General features: G+C 41.4%; 1 protein-coding gene across 2 annotated transcripts in view; it reads right to left on the bottom strand.

Moving 5' to 3' along the window:
* Positions 1–19766, bottom strand: part of DHRSX (dehydrogenase/reductase X-linked) — a 169091-nt gene that overhangs the window by 21600 nt on the left and 127725 nt on the right. For both annotated transcript variants that reach the window (XM_072849547.1, XM_072849546.1), the window contains one exon: positions 7918–8125. In XM_072849547.1, the coding sequence (XP_072705648.1) occupies positions 7918–8125 (208 nt within the window). The remainder of the gene's footprint in view (positions 1–7917; positions 8126–19766) is intronic.

The raw sequence follows: 19766 nt of genomic DNA, 5'->3' as shown, positions 1-19766 counted from the left end.
TGGGGCTGGCAATTGTAATTGTTATAGTCATTAATAAAGCCAGAGTTATTCAAGTGACTGCTGAATTGAAACTTTTCAAAACTCACAAATTGGTTGCTGGATGATCCTGTTATTTTAAAAAATGTATTTGCTGTTTCCAGTTCTTCCTCAAATAGTGGGTAGTGCTTGCTTTCTGTGGTTCTCTCTTGTTACATATATTAGACTAGTATAAATATATACAGGGAGTACACAAAACTACCCATTTAAATGCATGGCAATATCTATGTGATAAATAGTGGAGGCACACGATGGATTGTAAACACATATGAGAAATACATTTCATAAGTAACTGAGATTTCCTCACCTGTGGCCGCCCACAAACACATTTCCCGCTTATATGGGAAATGCTCTGATACTCCAAACACCTTAGAGCTGCCATTTGAAAAACCAGCTTGATTACAGATTACTTGTGCCCCAGATATGTGAACACACCTTTCCAGTTCCTACTCTCTCCTGTGCACATCCAAAACCATACTATCTTCAGTTCTTTACTAGCATCACTGGTTTTTAAAATAACACAAATTTAACGTCCTGTACCATGGGATTCATCTTAACTAACTTTATACCTTTATACAGCACAGACATCTACAGCTGAGCTAGTCACCAGAGGACCGCTTCATCGTTCACAGGGATAAACTGGCACTTGAAGGACTTGATTCATCTGGCCAACTGTAGATATTAATCTTAGGATAAGACAGATCCAGTACTAGCAGTGACCATGAGGAGATCACTGGATGAACAGCTCTGATGCAGGCATTCATACTGCAGACATTTATGAACTAGGAGACCTGTCAGAGGCGACTTCCAGGCATAGATGCCTTAGACCACTGGAAAAGGAGATATTTTTAGCTTCTTGGCAGAACTTGGCATTTTCTGTCAACCTTTGAAAGCTCAGGATAACCATTAAAACTCTGTCTGTGTTGTTCATGGAAGAGTTTCCTTACTTCACATTGAAAGGTTTTTCAGTCTCCTTGGATTAGTGGTACATTAAGGACTGTCACATTCAGAGAGGGGGAAAGAAGTGCCTGTAAATCTCAAAAAACCTCCTAAAATTAATTTTTCTGTAGTGAGTAGGGGCTTTAGGTGATGGAGCTCTGCAATATAAATTTTATCAGCATTGTTTTGTTATGGATGCATTACTCACAAGTAGCAAAACAGTAAGGAATTTAGGTAGGACATCCCCAGAGAAATATCAATTGATCTATAATGCAAACTACACCTGGTAGCAAGCTGTCCATGTGTGCGTGTGGGTATATATATATATATACACACACATATATGAATATGCACTCCCACAACCTCCTCTGCATCTCCTTATTTTAGTGATCTAATTCCAAACTGCTGCTTGCTCGCAAGCTTGGTAGCAGGATTTTCCAAGGGAAGCTGGTGGTCTTTCTCCTTAACTCAGTGTTACGGCTCTTTCACATGGAAGAGAGAAACTGCCTGTAACTCCTGTTGCTACCCTTGCTGAACGGGTCGTTCCAGTGGGGCTGGGGTGGTCCCCTCTCTCTCTTGCTCTCTCAAAGCGGTACCTGAGAGATATGCTGATGAGAAAGATTAGTGGCTGCCCTGTATTCTGCTGCCAGTGGGTTCAAGCTTCCAACAGCGTTGTATTAACTGACTGAAAGAAAATGGAATTTTAACTACTTGGTGATGGAGGTAGAACTTCCCAGGTGCATGAGGAAGAATTACAGTAGTGTGATGCTATAACCCCTAACTATAAAGATTATGGATTTAAAGTGAAAGGCTAATGGTCTAGTTGAAATGTCAAGATTTTCTCTAATTCCCCAACCTTCCAACCTCTTTTTTGAGACCATTACATTAGAGGCATTGTGGTTACCTTCTTTTAAACCGACAGGAATCAGTACTGAGTCCCTGGCATGTTTTTGGTCCACAGTAAATTATCTTCCTCTTCTGTGTTTGTTACATTTTCAAAAAGTCTGGGAATAGATCACTATACAAAGGTATTAACCAGATACATGGGAAAGTACCGCCAAGAAATGTTAGCAAGGAATAAACTGATTGATGGAAAATGTCTTTCCTAACTAACTCTGTGGGTTCTCAATATGAAAATAGTTAGAGATTACAAGATGATATGTACTGATGTGCTAACACTGGTTAGGCTCATATATTTTCACAATTTCTTAACTGTTTACTTACTCTCTCCCCATTACAGCAATACAAATACTATTTTTTCACTCTTTTGGATACAAATTTAATTCATTTCAGATAGAATTAAAGAATCTGCCTGAGCTGACAAGTTAAATCAACAGTCCTCTACCACACAGGAATTAGGGATAAACCCTTTCTTACATAGTACAAATGCTCATTTTCAGTATGCTTCTGACCTGCCAGTAAAATGATATCAGAACATTTCAGCCACTTATCAGTCCAGAAGTTTCACTCCAAAACAAATTCACATAGGACAAGCATAGGTTTTTACATAATGCATAATGTAGGTTTAACCTGTGTTTCTTTAAACCATTTTCCAGGCTAAAAAGGGTCAAGCCTGCAGGCAGACTTAGATATGGAGACAGTCTTCTTGTCCTGTGAACACTTTTGAAAGATTGAAGATAGTCTTCCCATTTCACACTGTCAAGGAAAAAAAGGGATGCTTTTCTCTTTTTAACCAAACAACTAAAACTCTGGAATAAGGCACGAGATGAATCTCTCTGACTGTGCACACTGCTTCGTTTTTCGCTTGCTCCATGGCTGTGTTTCGGCCTGTTCCAACTAGCACCCTCCAAGAGGAAGCCTGGGTGTGGTTTGGGGATAGATCATGCCAGCAGCTGCTCCAAATAAGAGTTATAAACAAGAACTTCAACAGCCTTGACTCCTTCTGATGTACTCCAACACAATCCCACCCATTTTGTGCAGTCCCGTACAGCATCCTTACCCCTTTGCATGCCATACACCATGGCATGCAACAGAAATCCTTCACTTTCCTGCCATCAAAACACTCTCCAGCAACTCTCAAGACGTCTCTTATAATAAACATTGCACCTGCGTAGACCTCAGAAAACACACACAAAAGTAACGATATCTTGGGACCGCAGAAGAACGATAGGTTCAATGGAGACAAGGGTCCAATGCTATGTAGGTGTGCATTTTGAGTCAGCCTCCTTTAGAGGGGTCTAATCCTAATTAGGACAGACACAAAACAATCCATGCTCCAAAGCCTTCTTATTTAGCAGTTAATATAAATAAAGCAGCCAAACTGCATCCACGTACCCCATAACAGACAGTACCTGGGTGCCTACCCAAGTCCAGGGATTCACATCCAAGAAAAATACCCAGATTACCAGGATTTGGTAGCTCAAAGGTGGATTGCTCATTATCCTTCTCAGGCGGGTCCCTCCATCTTTCCCTCCAGAATTATCCTATGGCTGTATGAATAAGCAAATATTTATTAGATGGATAAAAAGAAGCCCTATGGCTCTGAAGCTTAAATCCTTGTACCAATATGTACAAAAAGGGGACCTGTTTAAAGATCAGTTACTGGGATAAAGTAGACCGTTTCCTTCTCTCTGATTTTGACCAGAATCCCACTTTTAATCTGAAAAGCTTCTTGTAAAAATTAACCACAAATGACATGTTTCTGCAAGGAGTTTTCATTTTGTGAGAAAATTCCAGACTAGCTTTACGTGAGGACCACACACTCACATGGACCAAAGATGTTGATGCTGATGAATTGCTGCTTTCAGCTGTAGAATTTAATTATTCTCGTTCTGTACAGCTGGTGTTATTGTGTGGTGATGTGTTTGTCTTCTGACACCTCGGGGGGGAGGATGAAATGAATTTTCTACATTCACAGTGCCAAAGGGACAGTTTGAATAGAAATGCTGCAATAAGACCTGCATGACTATGTCCTCTGGCATGAATGATGAAATCCAGGTTCTTTAGGTGTTGTTTTCTAGCAGCACTTACAGACTGGAAGCATTTCTTTAAAAATGTCGTAGGAAAATTACGCTAAAGTTAAGCTTATTTTGACAGATTAAAGAAATTAACTAGTGTATATTGGCTGATTTCTAGCTCGTATTTCTGAAGCCTTTCCCTTCACTTTTACAGGCCGTCGGGGTCACTAATCCTACTCATTTTCAGTTTGTCAGTCAATAATCACTTACATGGCACTATGTCTTTGGAAATGACAGCTGAGACAAGATCTGATGCGCAGTCTTCCTCCCACAATGCCTTCCTGAATACCAATCTGAGGCAGCTGAAAGGACCGAATACTCTATATCTGATAATGACACATTCACCCAGCTTGTCATAAAGAAGGTTTGGGGGAAGTTTACAGTGCTGCTATGTGGGAAATGTCTCTACTTCGATGGCATAACGAAGTTATACAAAGCAGAACAGTCCCTGCCATTGGACATTAATGAGAGTCAACATTTTTTTTGCTCGAAGGCATTTTAATTGTATCACAAGCAGAGGCCATCTGGCTTAAGAATGAATATTCAGCATCTGTAGCAGAAGCAGAAATACTTGAGAGGGAAATGGTACCTTCCCAGCTTCCAGCTTGGACAGTACCCATCACTGAAACTGGTGTGTTGCACAGTTGGCTAAATTGCAATTTGATGCCTGACCAATATCTTTTTAGGCTATTATTATCTTATTAATTAGTTACTGTTTACTAGTTTGGACTTTATGTCTTCAAAAAGAAGATCCCTTTATGTTAAAAACTCCTAAGGGATAACATATTTCACCACACTCTGCAGAGAACTGTGACAGCTAGTCAGCTTTTATTTACTGAGAAGTCATAGGGGTAGAAATTAATTTCTTTTTTTGAGGAATAAACATAATTTCTCTCTTGTGTGTGACAGGTGCAATCCCTGTTTATTAAAAATGTAGAGAAAACATTTGCAAAACGGAAATCTAAAGAGCAAGTATCACAGCAGACAATAACTTTCCTGAGAAAGAATCGAGCTGAGAGAGAATGAAACCATCACTTCTAAAGGGCAGGCATTTATTTCACAATTTTTATGACTTCCACTGGCTCCTTTAGCTTGGCCTATGTTATTTCTACAGAGTTGCCTCTCACTGCAGCTTGCTGGGGAAAAAAAACCCCAAACTGACTTGGCAGAGATTTTTACTGAGCTACGTATGAAGACCAGAAGACAATGTTTCACAGTTCTGAGAAACTCAAGCTGTTAATGCTTTAAGTAAATTATATGTGCGTATCATGGCCTATTTATGAGACTGTAGGTTTATTTGCTTAAGTACCTAAATATCCTGAGGCAGCTCTGGGGCGGATGTTGAGAAGACAGCCTTGTCTGCCACACTGAGCCACCTCAAACACAAGCAGCCCAGCGAGAGTGGGGGCCAGGCTGCAATCCCGAGGAAGTATTTGACTTGAATTCAACTGGGACCAGTGCTGGCGGAAATGCATTTAAAGGTAGTGGAGGCTCTGCCACAATATTTTGGAATTAAATCAAACAACATGTTGGCTCTCTCCTGAGGGAATGTGATGTGATAAATCTGTGATGCATTTCCTTACCGGAGCTATCTGGGCTGTGTTGGCTCTCACAAGCGCTAGGTTGCAGTGGGTGAAGCAATTTCCTGCATGCATTTAGAAACCCCTCCAGAATACTTCAGGGTGATAAAAGTTAGTTGAGCCAATATGATTAGAGAGCTATCACCTCATTTTCACTGCATTACTGCCATAAAACTAGAAGGAAGATTCATATATGTGCACTCAGGAACGAAATTCCAGGGGAGAAGAAATCCATAATACCAACTATCAGTTAATATGATCAGAAAACTGAATTTTCTTGTACTTGCTTTCTTACTTTTCTCAGGGAAAATTTACCCTAGTGCACGAGACCTACACAAGACCCACCCAGGCTTGAATGGTGGATACTACAGCACTCGGTACAGTGCTACTGAAATTGCCAGGCAGGCTTTCAACGTGAGCTTGCCGTGGAGCCAAACATCGCCTTGTGATGCAGTTCTGCCAGAGCTGAACAGGGCATACCTATGTGATGAAGCGCTCCTGAATGTGAGAAAGGAAGGCAAAATCAATCCCGAATACATAAACATATCTTAAGCAATAAGCAAAGAGTAGAAGTCAGGCCTGTAACTCAGAAGTCTAAGGGAGGACAGGAAGAGTGATAGTAGGAGTCTCCCTCTCCTTTGGCTTATAGGAAAAACACATCGAGTGTTATATGAAAATGTGAAAATCTCAACCTCGATAACTGAAGCATTCAGTTATCCAAACCTGAAGTTATTCTGACTCAAAAAGCAATTGATGCATTTGCTTTTCAGGCAGTACACACATCACACTTCCATGCAAGTCAGTATGTCTGTCCATCACCTGTTGCAAGGCAGAATTCCTTTAGAGCGGTATCTCATCCAAAGAATAGGAAAGTGATCAAGAACTATCAGCAGCATTACTCTTAGAGCTGTAAGTATGAGAATCCCTCTTGTGATAAATCCAAAGTCATTTTATGTGTGTTCAGTGACATCCCATTCAGTGTCTAAACGTGGTCAGTATAATACAAAAATGTCTCCCTGGGCACACCAATAAAACTGAATGGGATTGAGTGCTGTAAACAACGAGAGACTCAATTCTCACTCTCAGACACGGAAATTTTGTCAGAATTTTGTGGCTCTAGAGGAAATGCTGAGCACAACCTAAACATCTATATGAAACTGTTATGTTAGCAAGGTGAAGTAAGTCCAATGAAAAAACACCACCACCCGAGACTGATATTTAAAATGGCAATCACAAGAGGCAAAACAAGTTTAATATATACGGTCTGGCAAAGCTGCATTCTGCTTCTTTAAGAATGCATTGCATATTATGAGCATTCCTATTACAATTTTATTGCAATATTCAAGGTGTACTCAGAAGATACTATTAATTTTTTAAATATGGGTTTATTTGTTTGCATCTTATTTTACAGCCACTTTTCCAGCCTCCAGTTTCATTTCTAAAATTAAAGCTAGTGATATTTCCATATCAAAGTTTAAAATTAATTTGCTTTGTGGGACATGCCCCTTGATCTAAAATACTTCATTTTAATTAGGACATTTAATTTTCTCTAATGCAATCAGGTTCCATTCACTTAATCCAAAACTACTTTCTGAAAGAGTTATAAGCAGTACACTTTCTCAGCACGAGTCCTCCTAAGGCTTGTCCGCATGAGGAGATTGCACCTACGCAGCTAAACTGATTTCAGATTGATCTACTTACATCACTACAAAATGTTACTGAAGTTAACCATAACTGGGTCTGCCCCACTTCTGGATCGGTTTTATCAAACAGCTTTACGTTTCCTCATGGACACCAGGAACAGATAATAGAAAATCAGGTACCATTACAAGTATGTGTTAGGATGAAAAAGCTAAATGAAAGTTGTCCCACCTCCCAGAGCACGAGTGTCTGGACCCACACAGCCTGGAGCATGGCCACTTCCCACCACCATTTTTGTACAGCTACCTTCTTCCCTTTGCCCTCTTCTCTATAATGTGTTGCATACATGTAGATCGTGCCAGATCATGTCTGTTTCTCATTAAGAGGATGTACAAGACATTTCCGAGGAACACTTTGCATATTCTGGCTCTGTGTTAGGATGACGTTCTGCCCCCATGCACGCACAGAGGCATGCAGATAGATCAGGGCAGAGATAATCAGTGCAAGGGCACAGACAGTGAAAGGCATTCCCTTCCCTTACTGTGAGAGCTCACTCCTTCCATTTAAAGTAAGTGTTTGTTCTGGGGAAGGCCTGTCTATCAATTTTGTACATCTCATCAGCACAGAGAAATGCAATAAATACCATACATTATGATAAACTCCAAAACACCTTCAGCTCCGTGCTGACTGCAGCTCTCACAATGTAGGGGCACAGCGACAAAATTACTTTAAAAACTGCATACCTTGAAAAACAGCCAGGCTGTCATCCATTTGGCCACTTTTACAACCCAAAAGACATGCCTGTAGAGCTTGGTATTCACTACTCCAGGGTCTACTACATTAGCAGTCACATAGCTTCCATTTGCAGTCAGAAGATGCTGTAGTCGATAGGTAAATAACACAAGGGCAAGTTTGCTTTGGGCATAGGCTCCGTGGGGTGAATACGAACATCTGTATACAGGAGAGAAAGAGAGAGGGAGATGCACATAAAAATAATCAGAAGGAAAAAAGAATTGCACAAACATCAAACGTACTGCATTTTGCAATATCCAGCAAACAAACAGCTATACATTGAGTCATCAGAAGAAACAGCTTATCACTGGCAGGCGTGTTGTTTGCTGGGGTTCTGGTGATTATTCCGTCAGACACCAAGTCTGATTTATAGCGGGGAAAAAAATTAAAATAAAATTACACAATACCTGCCAGAATCTCTATGTCAAACTATTGAACTAGAAATGCTGAGGCACCAATCTCCAGGATATCATCACGCAGAGGCCCTCAAACTACTCTCCCCTTCCTCGCTGCCCTCTTCCCACACATACATACCCTGTTCCCACCCAGTAAATCTGTGTCTGATCATACTATCCTGGTTATTACTATATGTATAGCAGCAAGACCTACTAGTTTCTGACGAAGGCTCCTGTGTTGGGCACAGTACAGATGAGTAAGGCAATCATTGCACCTGCCGCAGTGACACACCAGATTATGCACAGCTAAAGAGATGGATAAAAAGATGGGGCAAGGAGAGCGGCTGCAAGTGTAACCACAGTTATGCCATATACAGCCTTTAGAGCAAAGATGGCTGGCTGGGTCTGTGCCAAACAGGAGTTGCGACGGAGGCACAAAAATACTGGGAGTTATGGCAAGACATTACCTGTTAAGAGTCCTGTGCACCTCTCTCACCTGGATGCTGAATCTGCTTTTCTTTCAAGTCAAACTTTCTAGGAACTGCTGATGCGTTGGGTTTCGCTGCATGCAGGCAGCAGTATTTTTTTTTTAAATAAGCAGGCTAGTTCCAGGCAAATTAGCAGGTATGTCGCTTAAAATGCTCCTCCTGACTGGGGAGTCAGCATCACTTCCACAAATTCCTATGCCATGACAACTCACTCCTGTAATTACTACAGCCTCTCATCTAACCTTTTTTGTGCTTAGCAGAACCAAAGGTAGTTCCTGGCATTACAGACAGCTCATAGGCAAAGCAGGCGGGAGCCTAAAGCAAGGGGCTCCTGTGGGCAGCAGAACAGCTTTGGTCCCCATCCCCTTTGCCTCTGGCAGAGCCTGGGGAAGCGGCGCTGCTTGCTGCTGCTGCCGATGCGGAGCCAGGGGCTAGTGTCCGGGGCTGCAGCTACTGGTGGTGGAGGGAGATACAGGGGCACCCACCCAGGAGCAGATCTCTCTTTCCAGCTCTCTCCTTCCCCCTAGTTGTTGCCCTGCCTCTGTGACAGCCACAGCTCCAGCTGCATCCTCTACACCCTCACCCTTAGTGCAGCGAGTGCCCGGGATGTGCAGGGCACATCCTTAGTGCAGCTGGGGATGCTTCTACTCTGCTGAAAAGCCTGCCTTCGGTTTTCTGTGGTTGCTACTACGTGCAAGGTTTTTATTTTAAAATAATAGCTAATACGTCTCAGAGTTCTTTTTGTTATCTCATTCTTGTTGAATACCTTATTTATCATATCCTGTACACTTCACCACAGAAAGCCCTGGATGCTAGCAAACAGGCTGACTCTCTGCAGAGGTATAAGGCCACTGAAGCAATTTAACTGTTCGTGTTATCTGAATGGACTCAGAAACTTGGAGACACAATGGTAAACCGTACAGCTCAGCTACAGGAAGTAAAAGACAACAGCACTGACTCTCCAGTGCATCTCTTTTTTTTTTTTCTTTTTTTTTTCCAGGCTCTATTCTTGTTCAAGCAAATCACAAACACACAGGCTACAAAAGCATTATATAAATTGAGAAAGAATAAAAAAGGACAGCTGATCATAAACAGCCCTTGCACCAACCAACGGCCTGAGCTGTAACATGCTGAATAATGTAGCTCCTTCATCATAAAGATAATCACCTGTGCCTCAGGGTAAAATGGGCTATTTTAAGAATAAAGAACAATCACTGCATGAATATAAAAGTGACTTGGCGTTAGTCAGGAAATTGCAGTTACCTTTTAAATTCAGTAATGTCCATGCTCTGATCTGAGACACTCAAAATGTCACCTTATGCTTCATGCATATTTCAACCCTTTTAACTTGAAGGACCAGATCCTCAGCCGCTACAAGCTTCACTTGCACAGCCGTGCGGGCAGAGCTCACACCACCCATGGGAAGAAGCACTCATCCGAAGCCGCCTCCGGCAACCAGCTGGCAGCCAACCCTGGCACTTCTCCATCGGTGCCACCATTCCCCACCGGTGGAGAACACAAGCTGGGGCACGGGAAAAGCTTCCTGGGTTGAATTAGAGTGATCTTGTCTGGCAAGCGGCTCGCAGGGAAGCAGGACTGGGGACTACTCGGACTTGTTCTGCCTGGGTCTAATCTGGCCTTCAGCAACCTTCAGATGCCAGGCAGGAGGCCAGTGAACGCTCCCCATGACTTCCCATTCCCACATTTTGTGCGACTGCTGTTTTGACTAACCTTGTGGCAATGAAGCATGAACTACAAGGGCTGGATCCTCAAAAGCCTTGTACTTTGCGTAGATATCTATGTCAGTGAAAGATGAGTGCTGAGAAGATATAAAAAGCTATCCAATCAGTGAGGAAGCCTTTTATATCACAGTACAGAGATGCAAATGATTTGCAAGGCAGCAGGGAATCAGACTTCAATAACATACTACAGATATGAAGGGTATAAAATTGGATACACAGAGCAGACACTTTTGGCAGAACCCCTGCAATGATTACCTGCTCTCTTCCTATTTTCTCTGTCTGTGCTTTTTGCTTTCCAGGAATCTGACACCAGTGGACTACATAAGACAGAGGAATAACCTGTGATACAGAACCAACAAGGATTTTTGTTGAACAACTAACTGTTTTGTTTGTGAGACCTTGTCTTTTTAGGTGCATGCTGTTTAAATGCTACGTTGTAAAAAAAAATCAGGACTGGTTACTTGATTTCATTACATCCGATCTTGACTTTATGCATCAGAAAAATAGGAGCACATAAGCTCCTGTACCTGTACCACAATTGCATCTCCCATGTACATACATGTAGAATCACAGAATGGTTTGGGTTGGAAGGGACCTTTAAAGATCATCTAGTCCAACACCCCTGCCATGAGCAGGGACATCTTCAACTAGATCATGTTGCTCAAAGCCCCATCCAACCTGGCCTTGAACACTTTCAACGATGGGGCATCCACAACTTCTCTGGGCAACCTGTTCCTGTGTCTCACCACCCTCATTGTAAAAAATTTCTTCCTTATGTCCAATCTAAGTCTACCTTCTTTCAGTTTAAAACCACAAAATGTATTCCTCTTACACATGGAATTGCCTGGCTTTAAAGCCTATGCATCTAAATCTAGCCTCTCTTGGCACTCTATGCACTGTATGTACATTTTCTACACTGAATGAAACTATAATTGTATATTAAATAAAATAATAATATTGACATTACGCATTTCCACATCGCTTTCATTTTCTGAAGGCTCTAAAAGCCTTCTAAAATGAAAGTGCATTCAAGAGGACAACTGAAGCACAGCCCAGAGCAGAACACAGCTTACCAGCAAACTGTGCTGGCACACCAGTGCAGGCGAGGTGCCTGTGACGCTTGGACCCCTGAGGACACAGGGTATCGACGCTTCACAGCAAGGCAGGCAGACTCTCAAGCAGAGAAACTCTACCTCCTCACTGGGTGGCCAGCCAGGCAGAAGACTGGTAGCTCCCAGCTCCCAGTGGTATATACGCACGCTGGCCAGTTTGCTAGAGAGCTAGGAGGTGTTCGACTGCCCAGGGATCCGTCCTAATAAATACTGCCCACCAGGCTCGAGCTACACCAGACAGCACGTGCTGAGGTATAGCAAGCCTGTGCACGGTCAGTAGCTAGGAAAAGCGGAGCAAGGACTTGGTGGGAAGAAGTCCAGTGGGAAGGAGCGGTGTGCCTGGCATCGGTAGCTTGGAGAAGTTCATGCCCACCCAGTCTTTTCAGTGGGGCTCTCTGTGGAGCGCTCTTCCTACCACAGAAAACAGTCTCTAGGGGATGCCCCCCTAGAGCATTTTGCCAAGTAGGTGCTGATAAAATAGGGCAATGCACAACTCACTAAATGGAAACTACAGGAGGATTTAAGGCAGACAGGATTTAATTAGCTGCTCTAAAATCTGACCAAGGGAGCAGCAATATACAAGACCTTCTTCTTCCTTTTAAAATAATGTTTTATTAATTCTATACTGATGAATAAAGGATCAGGATAAGGCAGGCTATGCATTTTCTGTTCAATTAATTTTTAGCAGAAATTTTTATTTTTGGCTTAAGATTTTTTGCAACATAGTCTGACAAGTTTGAATTGTCATTACAAAAATTAGGGAGGAGAAGAGAAAGGGATTGTTTTGTATTTTTGCCAAAACAAAATAAGTAAGCATTCAATTCTGGAGTGAGTGAGTGCCTTGTGGTTTGCTGATTTATTTTTTTTATTTATTTATTTATTTTTCTTTTTCACCAGAAGCTGATTTGACCACTCATCTCCATGGTGCTGTCTCTGGCAGCAGTCTTCTTGCATGCTGGGGCAACGTATTTGTAAAAAGTAAAGAGAAGCCAAATTTCAAACCGGAGCCTGCAGTGGCTAATTAGGTGTTTAAATATGGACTCAGCTGCTATCCAAGTCTGAAAACAGGATCCATGTTTAACACTTCCCTCGGCAGCCAGTCTTACTCTGGTTTCTTTTCTGTCTGGCTTCAGTCAGTCTGTGTTCGGTAGCGGTCTCCCATTTACATCCAGTGATACCATGTTTAGTGAAGAGCATTAAGTCGGCTCAGGGTACCCACTGAGTAACAGGGGAAACAAAACTGCTGCTCGGCATAGACCACTTCCTCCACGCCTCCTGCGCACAGGCTCTCGCGCTGCTCTCGGCTTTTTCTCTTTCATTAACGGTTGCTTTTGCATTATGCACACATGCGGAGGAAGCCGACGTAGACCAACTGAAAGAAGAGTGCACTGACAGCACCCTTTCCCTTCCCCACCACATCATGCTTCAACAAAAGGCTCAAAGGACCTGGGACCGTACTGACCGACGCACAGCTGTGTTTAACCTGGCTGGTGCTAGCAGTGAAGTTTTCCTGACGTGGACCTCTTTCACACCGCACTTGTCTTGCGCATGGCATCCTCCCCTCACCCATCACCACGCTCCCCAATTTCCAGCGTGTTAATTTGCCTGGAGGGCAGAGCGCGCCAAGATCAAACTGCAGAACAACCCGATTGCTGTGATGTGCTCCATTAAAAAACAAGTGATGCAAAACGTGGGTGACATGCTGGGGTTTTTAATGAAAGGCCACACGAAATTTCAATATATGCCTTAGGATGAATCAGTGAATTAAGCAAAACACAGGCTTGCTGTATTAAAATGACTAAAGTTTCCTAATGATTTATGTATTAATCTTGCAATACATCATCACCATTGCTTAGTCAAGAATATAAAAGACTATTATTAAACACTCATGAAGCTTTCACAGTCTTAAATTTTCTTTCTCCAGGGAATGCAGCACAAGATTTTTCAAGATTTTTGATAGATTTTGCAGTTTATTTTGAAGCAGCTACAGAAATATACTGCAGAATATAGGTAAGTCTTTTCTGGTTATCATAAGCAGTTTCTTTCTCTCTTTCTATGATAAACTAAACCCTCAGTCCTAAATATCGCTTATTAGCTTTAAGCAGACTTCCTGACAGTACTACATATATTTATCCCATGAACACACTTGCTGAGTCTCATCAACTGTGATTTTCCCTTAATAAAAATTAAAAAAAAAAAAAAACAGAAATGGAAAATACAGAGATGGAGAAAAGACAGAGTTGGAGAAATTAGAATATATGTATCACCACTGAAAACTGCCAATTGAAAGAAACAAGCATATGCATTAGTAAAACAAAACTAAAATCTAAAGTGTTAATGTATCTACTTACTCAGATTTTGTTAAAGTTTTGTACAGTAGCTGTCCTCTTACCAACTACTACTATAGGCTACCTTATAGTCACCCATTTCATACACATGCCTGGGTACTTTGGGTGTTCACTGAATAGCTACACTTCTTCATGTACAATTCTTTCATATATTTGATATGTAGCCTAAAAAAAAAAATATACGTCAAGGTGGCCTTAGCATACCCCTGTGTATTTGAACTTGAATACGCTGGTAGCTGTAATTTGAGTGAATAAGGACTCAAGCATTAGGGACTCCTGAAGCGGCCTCATGACCCTGTGATGGACACGTTGGTAAGGAAGGCTATAAGACTGATAAATAAAATTAGTGGTTCTACACAAGCTGAAAAGCAAACCCTTCACATCCTTGCTGGTCGCACCAGGGTTACTTAAGCAGCCAGAGGCGGGTGGCACTTTCAGAGCAGCCCACCTTGCCCTTTAGTTCTGACCTGCAGACAAAGACCAACCATGTCTAGAGCCCCTCGGTGCCACGTGCTGCTCACACACAGCTCTGGCCAAAACCAGGCTTTCTCTGAAATCTTTCGACAGTGGTAAAATAGTGTTTTTCTTCTTAAAATTAGAGGATAAGCATAAGGGTAGAGGCTCAAAGCTGGGAGATTCTCTCTCTAAAATGGTGGTGATGGTCTCACTAGCAGTAGCTGACTTCTGTACAAGTCAGTGACTCCTGCTTTGTGTTTAATCCACCGTTCAGTAGGATCCACAAACTGGAAGCTGGGTTGTGGGTTTTTTTTAAAGCCATGCTTCCCATCTTTCAGCACTTCACTGTATAAATACATAGCATTCAGTGACTGGCCCCTTGTTAGAGCTTGTTGGAAATGCAGAATGAACAAAAATTAACTTACTGTCTTTGGAGGACTACATTTAGTGAAGGAACCTGGAAAGTCTTTATTCTAATAATATTTATGAAAGGCAAAATAAGCAGGGGCATCACTGTCATCCAGATGGAATCAATGCATCATTTTTCATTTGGCTGATCCATACTCCTAATAGCAGGAGGTAAGATGTCAAGAACCCTCCTGCTTTACTGATTGCCTTGCTGTGTGCAGCTCCATTGCTGTGTGCAGCTCCATCGCTGTGTGCTCAGCACAGTTCTCAAATGATGAAACACGGTCTCAAAGGCTGGTCTTCTCAAAGTCTCACCAGAATCAGTATCTCAAAAAAAGTCTAATTTTTCTGTTTGCATAAAATTGGTGTTAATTTCATATGTTTTCAATAATTTTGATTTTAAATATTGATGGCAAGTTCAAGTTGTAATTACTGTAATTCCATTATCCCAGAAAATATATCTCTTTATAAAGAATGATATAAATTGCCTCTTCTAAAGCATCATTTTTCTACAGTCAGTTCATATGATGCAGTGTTAAGTACTTACTAATATTTGAAGTGGCATTTGAGCATAATGGTATCCCTTCATTCAATTAAAAATCTCCATCAAACAAATGAATGAGTAAATAAATAGAAGCAAGCAAAGTTTTGCACTGCTGCAGCCAAGAAACAGATCAAGGCTCCAAGACGTACATTCTGTGTCCTCATGACCCTTTTGAGTGATGGGGAAACATCACTGCCACATATCTTTTAATATTATCTCTCGGATAATCTGGATCTCAGGTTACTGAAGATCGTCACACAACTTTTAAGATTATCTCTGGATTATATCAAGAAGAGCTCTGAGGCACTCTCCACCCACTTGTGGAAAGCTTCCTAGCTCTCCTGCAATAGAGCTTTTAAGTTGAAGGAAGCAATGGGTCTTCTTATGGCTTCTTCCACCAGAACGCACATAGGGCCATAAAATGGCCCAGTAATAACTCGAACAATCCAAAATCTTATTTCAATTTCTATAAAATAATGTTAAAGCTGGTGTAGACTTTTCCAGACCAGCTGCAGATTCTGGCCTTTTCATTCTGAGACTGAAAAGGAACTGCAGGGTCTGGTTATGCATAATAAAGTGCTGCTATTTCGAATCCAGCGCAGTTCACCTAATGTGGTTAGCAGATTTTCAGTAGGCTACATGAAATGTGTTGGTGTATATGTGAAGATAATGTAAGGTTTCATTTTGTGATGGGCTGAACCCACTGCACTGTCTTGGAGTTGAGGAGGCGCTGGATGTGTTCTGCAAGTGCAAATGTTCAACACGCTGAAGGACTGGTCTGTCTTACCAGGAGAAACATGGCTTGAATGTACAGACAGACTGCAAAATCCTTTTTCCTCCAAGGTGTCTATAAATACTGTGCAGAAAGTCCTATGCCATCACACTCTGTCCACAGAAGCAACACAAGACCATCAAGTCTGGCACAACAAAATAATTTTGAAAATCAGTTTTTGTTTGTTGAAACAATCTAACAACTTCTGCTTTTTCAAAGTTTTCTTACATAGTGAGGATATGATTATCACAGCTTCAAACTGAGAGGTAAAACTGACTAACTCCCAGTACATGAATTAAGACAAGGAACAAGCTCATAAAGGAAGTCAACTATTTGTTAAAAACAGTCATGAGAAGTCTTCCTCTTTGTTGGAAGACAGATAAGTTAAAGAAGAAATATGGCTGAAATGCCAGCAGGTACAGGAGAGATTAAAATGTGGAAGTTTTCTGCACCCAGGAAATGACTGATAGCCCAGACACGGCAGGAAAGGCTTTTGTTCCTGTGAGACCGTATGTCACCAGCTGCCCTTGGCCTCTGTCAGAAAAGATGAGGGATTTAAATAAGCGTAGGAAAAGGGGCTATGAAGAGGAGGGTCTCACTTAAGGAACATAAACAAGTCAACTTCAACAAACAAAAGAACCTGCTAGAAATGAATAACACACAGCGGCTCAAAGTGGTCCACAGCCAGCATTGCAAAGTGGTTATTCCAAAGTATCATAAGGAACAGTGACAACAATCACTTTCTCTACTGTTTAGCCTTAGAGTTAGTTTGTACTTTTGTTTTATAAATTTCCCAATACTGTGTCACCCTGGAGCACTGTAAACAGAGATCTGTAATGGAAAACCAACATTTCCTAAGAAGGGGCATGTCATGGCCTGGGGCCAGAGCGCATGAGATCTCTTCCACTTGCAAACACACCAGAAGCAAGTGAAGTCAGGCAGGTTTGGCTTTCCAGGAAATGACGAGAAGCTTCATGTCCAAACCCTGAAAAACCAACACACAGTCACAGATCTGCCCTGCCCCAGCCCTCACTGAAAAAAGAGTTAAAAGATACTCCTGCTTTGGCAGACTGGTTGATTTTTGCTGGCAATTCAGATACTGACACCACCCCCTCACACCCCCCTTGAGCTAAGAGCCAAAAGATTTCATGCAAAACTCATAATATTTTAATTTGGACACTTCTGCAGTGCTGTATTATAGCTAGTGTCACTGTTAAAAGCTCTTGAGCTTCTCAGAAAGCTACTGTGAGCCACAGTGCTCCTTGGTCTCTGTCCTTCTTGGGAGGCCGAGGCGGTGCTGTGTACAGCCAGCCTCCACCTCCCATGACAAGAAATGCAGGAGAACCGCAGCACCTGACACATAACAAGAACAGAAGAAATGGATCAAGGAAGCTGCAACTGGATAAGACATTCTGGAAGTATTAAAACTCCTGGGGGCTAAAATATTTCACTTTTACAGTGACTTATTTTAATTAGAAAGTATATTTCTCATAAACCCCACATTTTTAATAGAGAATTCAATTTGATTAAAAGACCAATTTTTCTTCACAGGTTTAAGCATTCAAATGCCTGGTCTGCTTTTGAACAGACAAAGTTTTCCTGTGCTGAAAGAAGAGGTTTAGGATGGGGAGCAGAGAAAAGGTTATCATTTGGAATTGCAGAGGCAGAAGTCTGCCTTTGCCTCCCTTCATTACAGCTTGCAATCCTTAATGCACATGGCAAGATCAGGGATGTATGGTTGTGAAGAACCAGGAGCAACAGCAGGGCTGAACCCAGATGGGATTTGTGGAAGGCAAGCTGATCGTTTTGCATGTTTCCCTTACCATGTTATTCCAGGGATTTACAGGCATGTGTGCCAGCTTTCCCCAGCTACGCTAGGCAGCTCAAAGGACAACTCTTCTGAAAAGGTACTGTGAGGATGGTGGTAGTTAGAGCGATTGAGAGAAATGCTAAAACCATTTGAATAATCACCCAGGACCTGAACTCCAAAGCTTTTAAGGTTCACTCAGCCTTAACGAGTCTTTTTGCTCACAGGGAGATGTTAAACCTTCCCCTCTCAAGGGTGACAAGCTATCTCCACTCCCTATTGTCCGCAAGTCCCGTTTGCCTTCTCTGTCACACGAGTGCAGTACATTAACTTTCAAATTACCATTGAACCATCTTGCCATTTTGGAAAAAAACACATCTGCGAGATCCGCTGTCCCGCGTGCCACAGAGAGTTGACTTCACCCACCCAACCTGCTGTGCAGGGAGAGGCTGAGCAGCAGGAACACCTGTATATCACATACCTCCCAACACGTTGCAATTTTGAACGCGTTCAGAAACACTGTGTCCTATTAAAACATTAACCATTATTAATAATCCTTCGTTAAGACCATTAATCCCTTTTAGACAAGAAGGCATTTAACATTGTGACACACAAGGTAGCTACATTTAACTTCCCTGAATACATTAAAGTCTGTAGTTACCTTTGTGATAGTAGTGTTACACTGTGTTATTGTTCTTCAGAAACCAATGAACCCTAAAAGTATTTTGATTAGACAGAACGAAAATACACTGATAAATGTAAAATTAAAACTTTCCAAAGCTGGCATCCTGACTTAAATATTTCTTCATTATGGGTTGGCCTGCAACAGGGATAAAACACATGCTGCATATGAACTAAAACTCTGTCTTTTGGATTGATGAATTGGTCTGCTGATATAATAGCCCATTTATTTTTTTTAATTAATTTACGGAATTTGAGATCTGTGCCTTCACCAATACACTCATTTTCCAGGCCAGCAAGTAAATTTTTGCAATTAATGGTAATTGCTGCAAAAGCAAAGGATAATTTTGCAAAGCAGCAAATCCTTTTGCATTTATACAGAAAACATTTTGCAAAGAAGGACTGAAATACCCTTATGTATGTGCATTAAGCATTTGAATACTTATCATCTAACTATAGACAGGAAAACTTGGTAACCTGCTGCAGGAAGGAGATGATTAACTGAATACAGCAGTGTGCTGCAGTTGGTATTTGATCCTGTCAAGGGAACATGATTTATCTTGCAAATAGAACCAGAATATGCAATAAAAGTCACTGTGGGAAAGCTGTTTAAACAATACAAATCAAAAACCCCATATATTCCTTGAGTAAAATAAAATCTATAAAAACATGTATCTATGTAATTGTCTAGAACAATCTGTTATGATTACAATTTCTGTAGTTTTCACAGCATTTTATTAAACAGCAGTCCAGTGACACAGGTCTATATGTAACTGTGAAAGACTTCTGTACTGGCTAAGATGGATTAACAAATAAAAGGGTAATATTTAAAACCCCTCCTACTTCCTTTTACAAATTTTCCTTTATTATTTAAAAATTTGGAAAGGAAACAATAGTACTATGCTACTACTATGCTACATCAGCTTCATGTTTCCTTTTGCTTGAATTGAAGATATTGTACATCCCATAAGTTCTTCCAGTCAGAGAGAATTAAGAAACTACAAGTGATAGATCAGATGTGAAAAGGCACTGAAGGAACCAACTGGG

Source organism: Ciconia boyciana, chromosome 1, assembly GCF_034638445.1.
Source record: "Ciconia boyciana chromosome 1, ASM3463844v1, whole genome shotgun sequence".
Lineage (NCBI taxonomy): Eukaryota > Metazoa > Chordata > Aves > Ciconiiformes > Ciconiidae > Ciconia > Ciconia boyciana.
The sequence above is the reverse complement of the archived record's forward strand: the minus strand, read 5'-3'. Positions and strand labels throughout refer to the sequence as shown.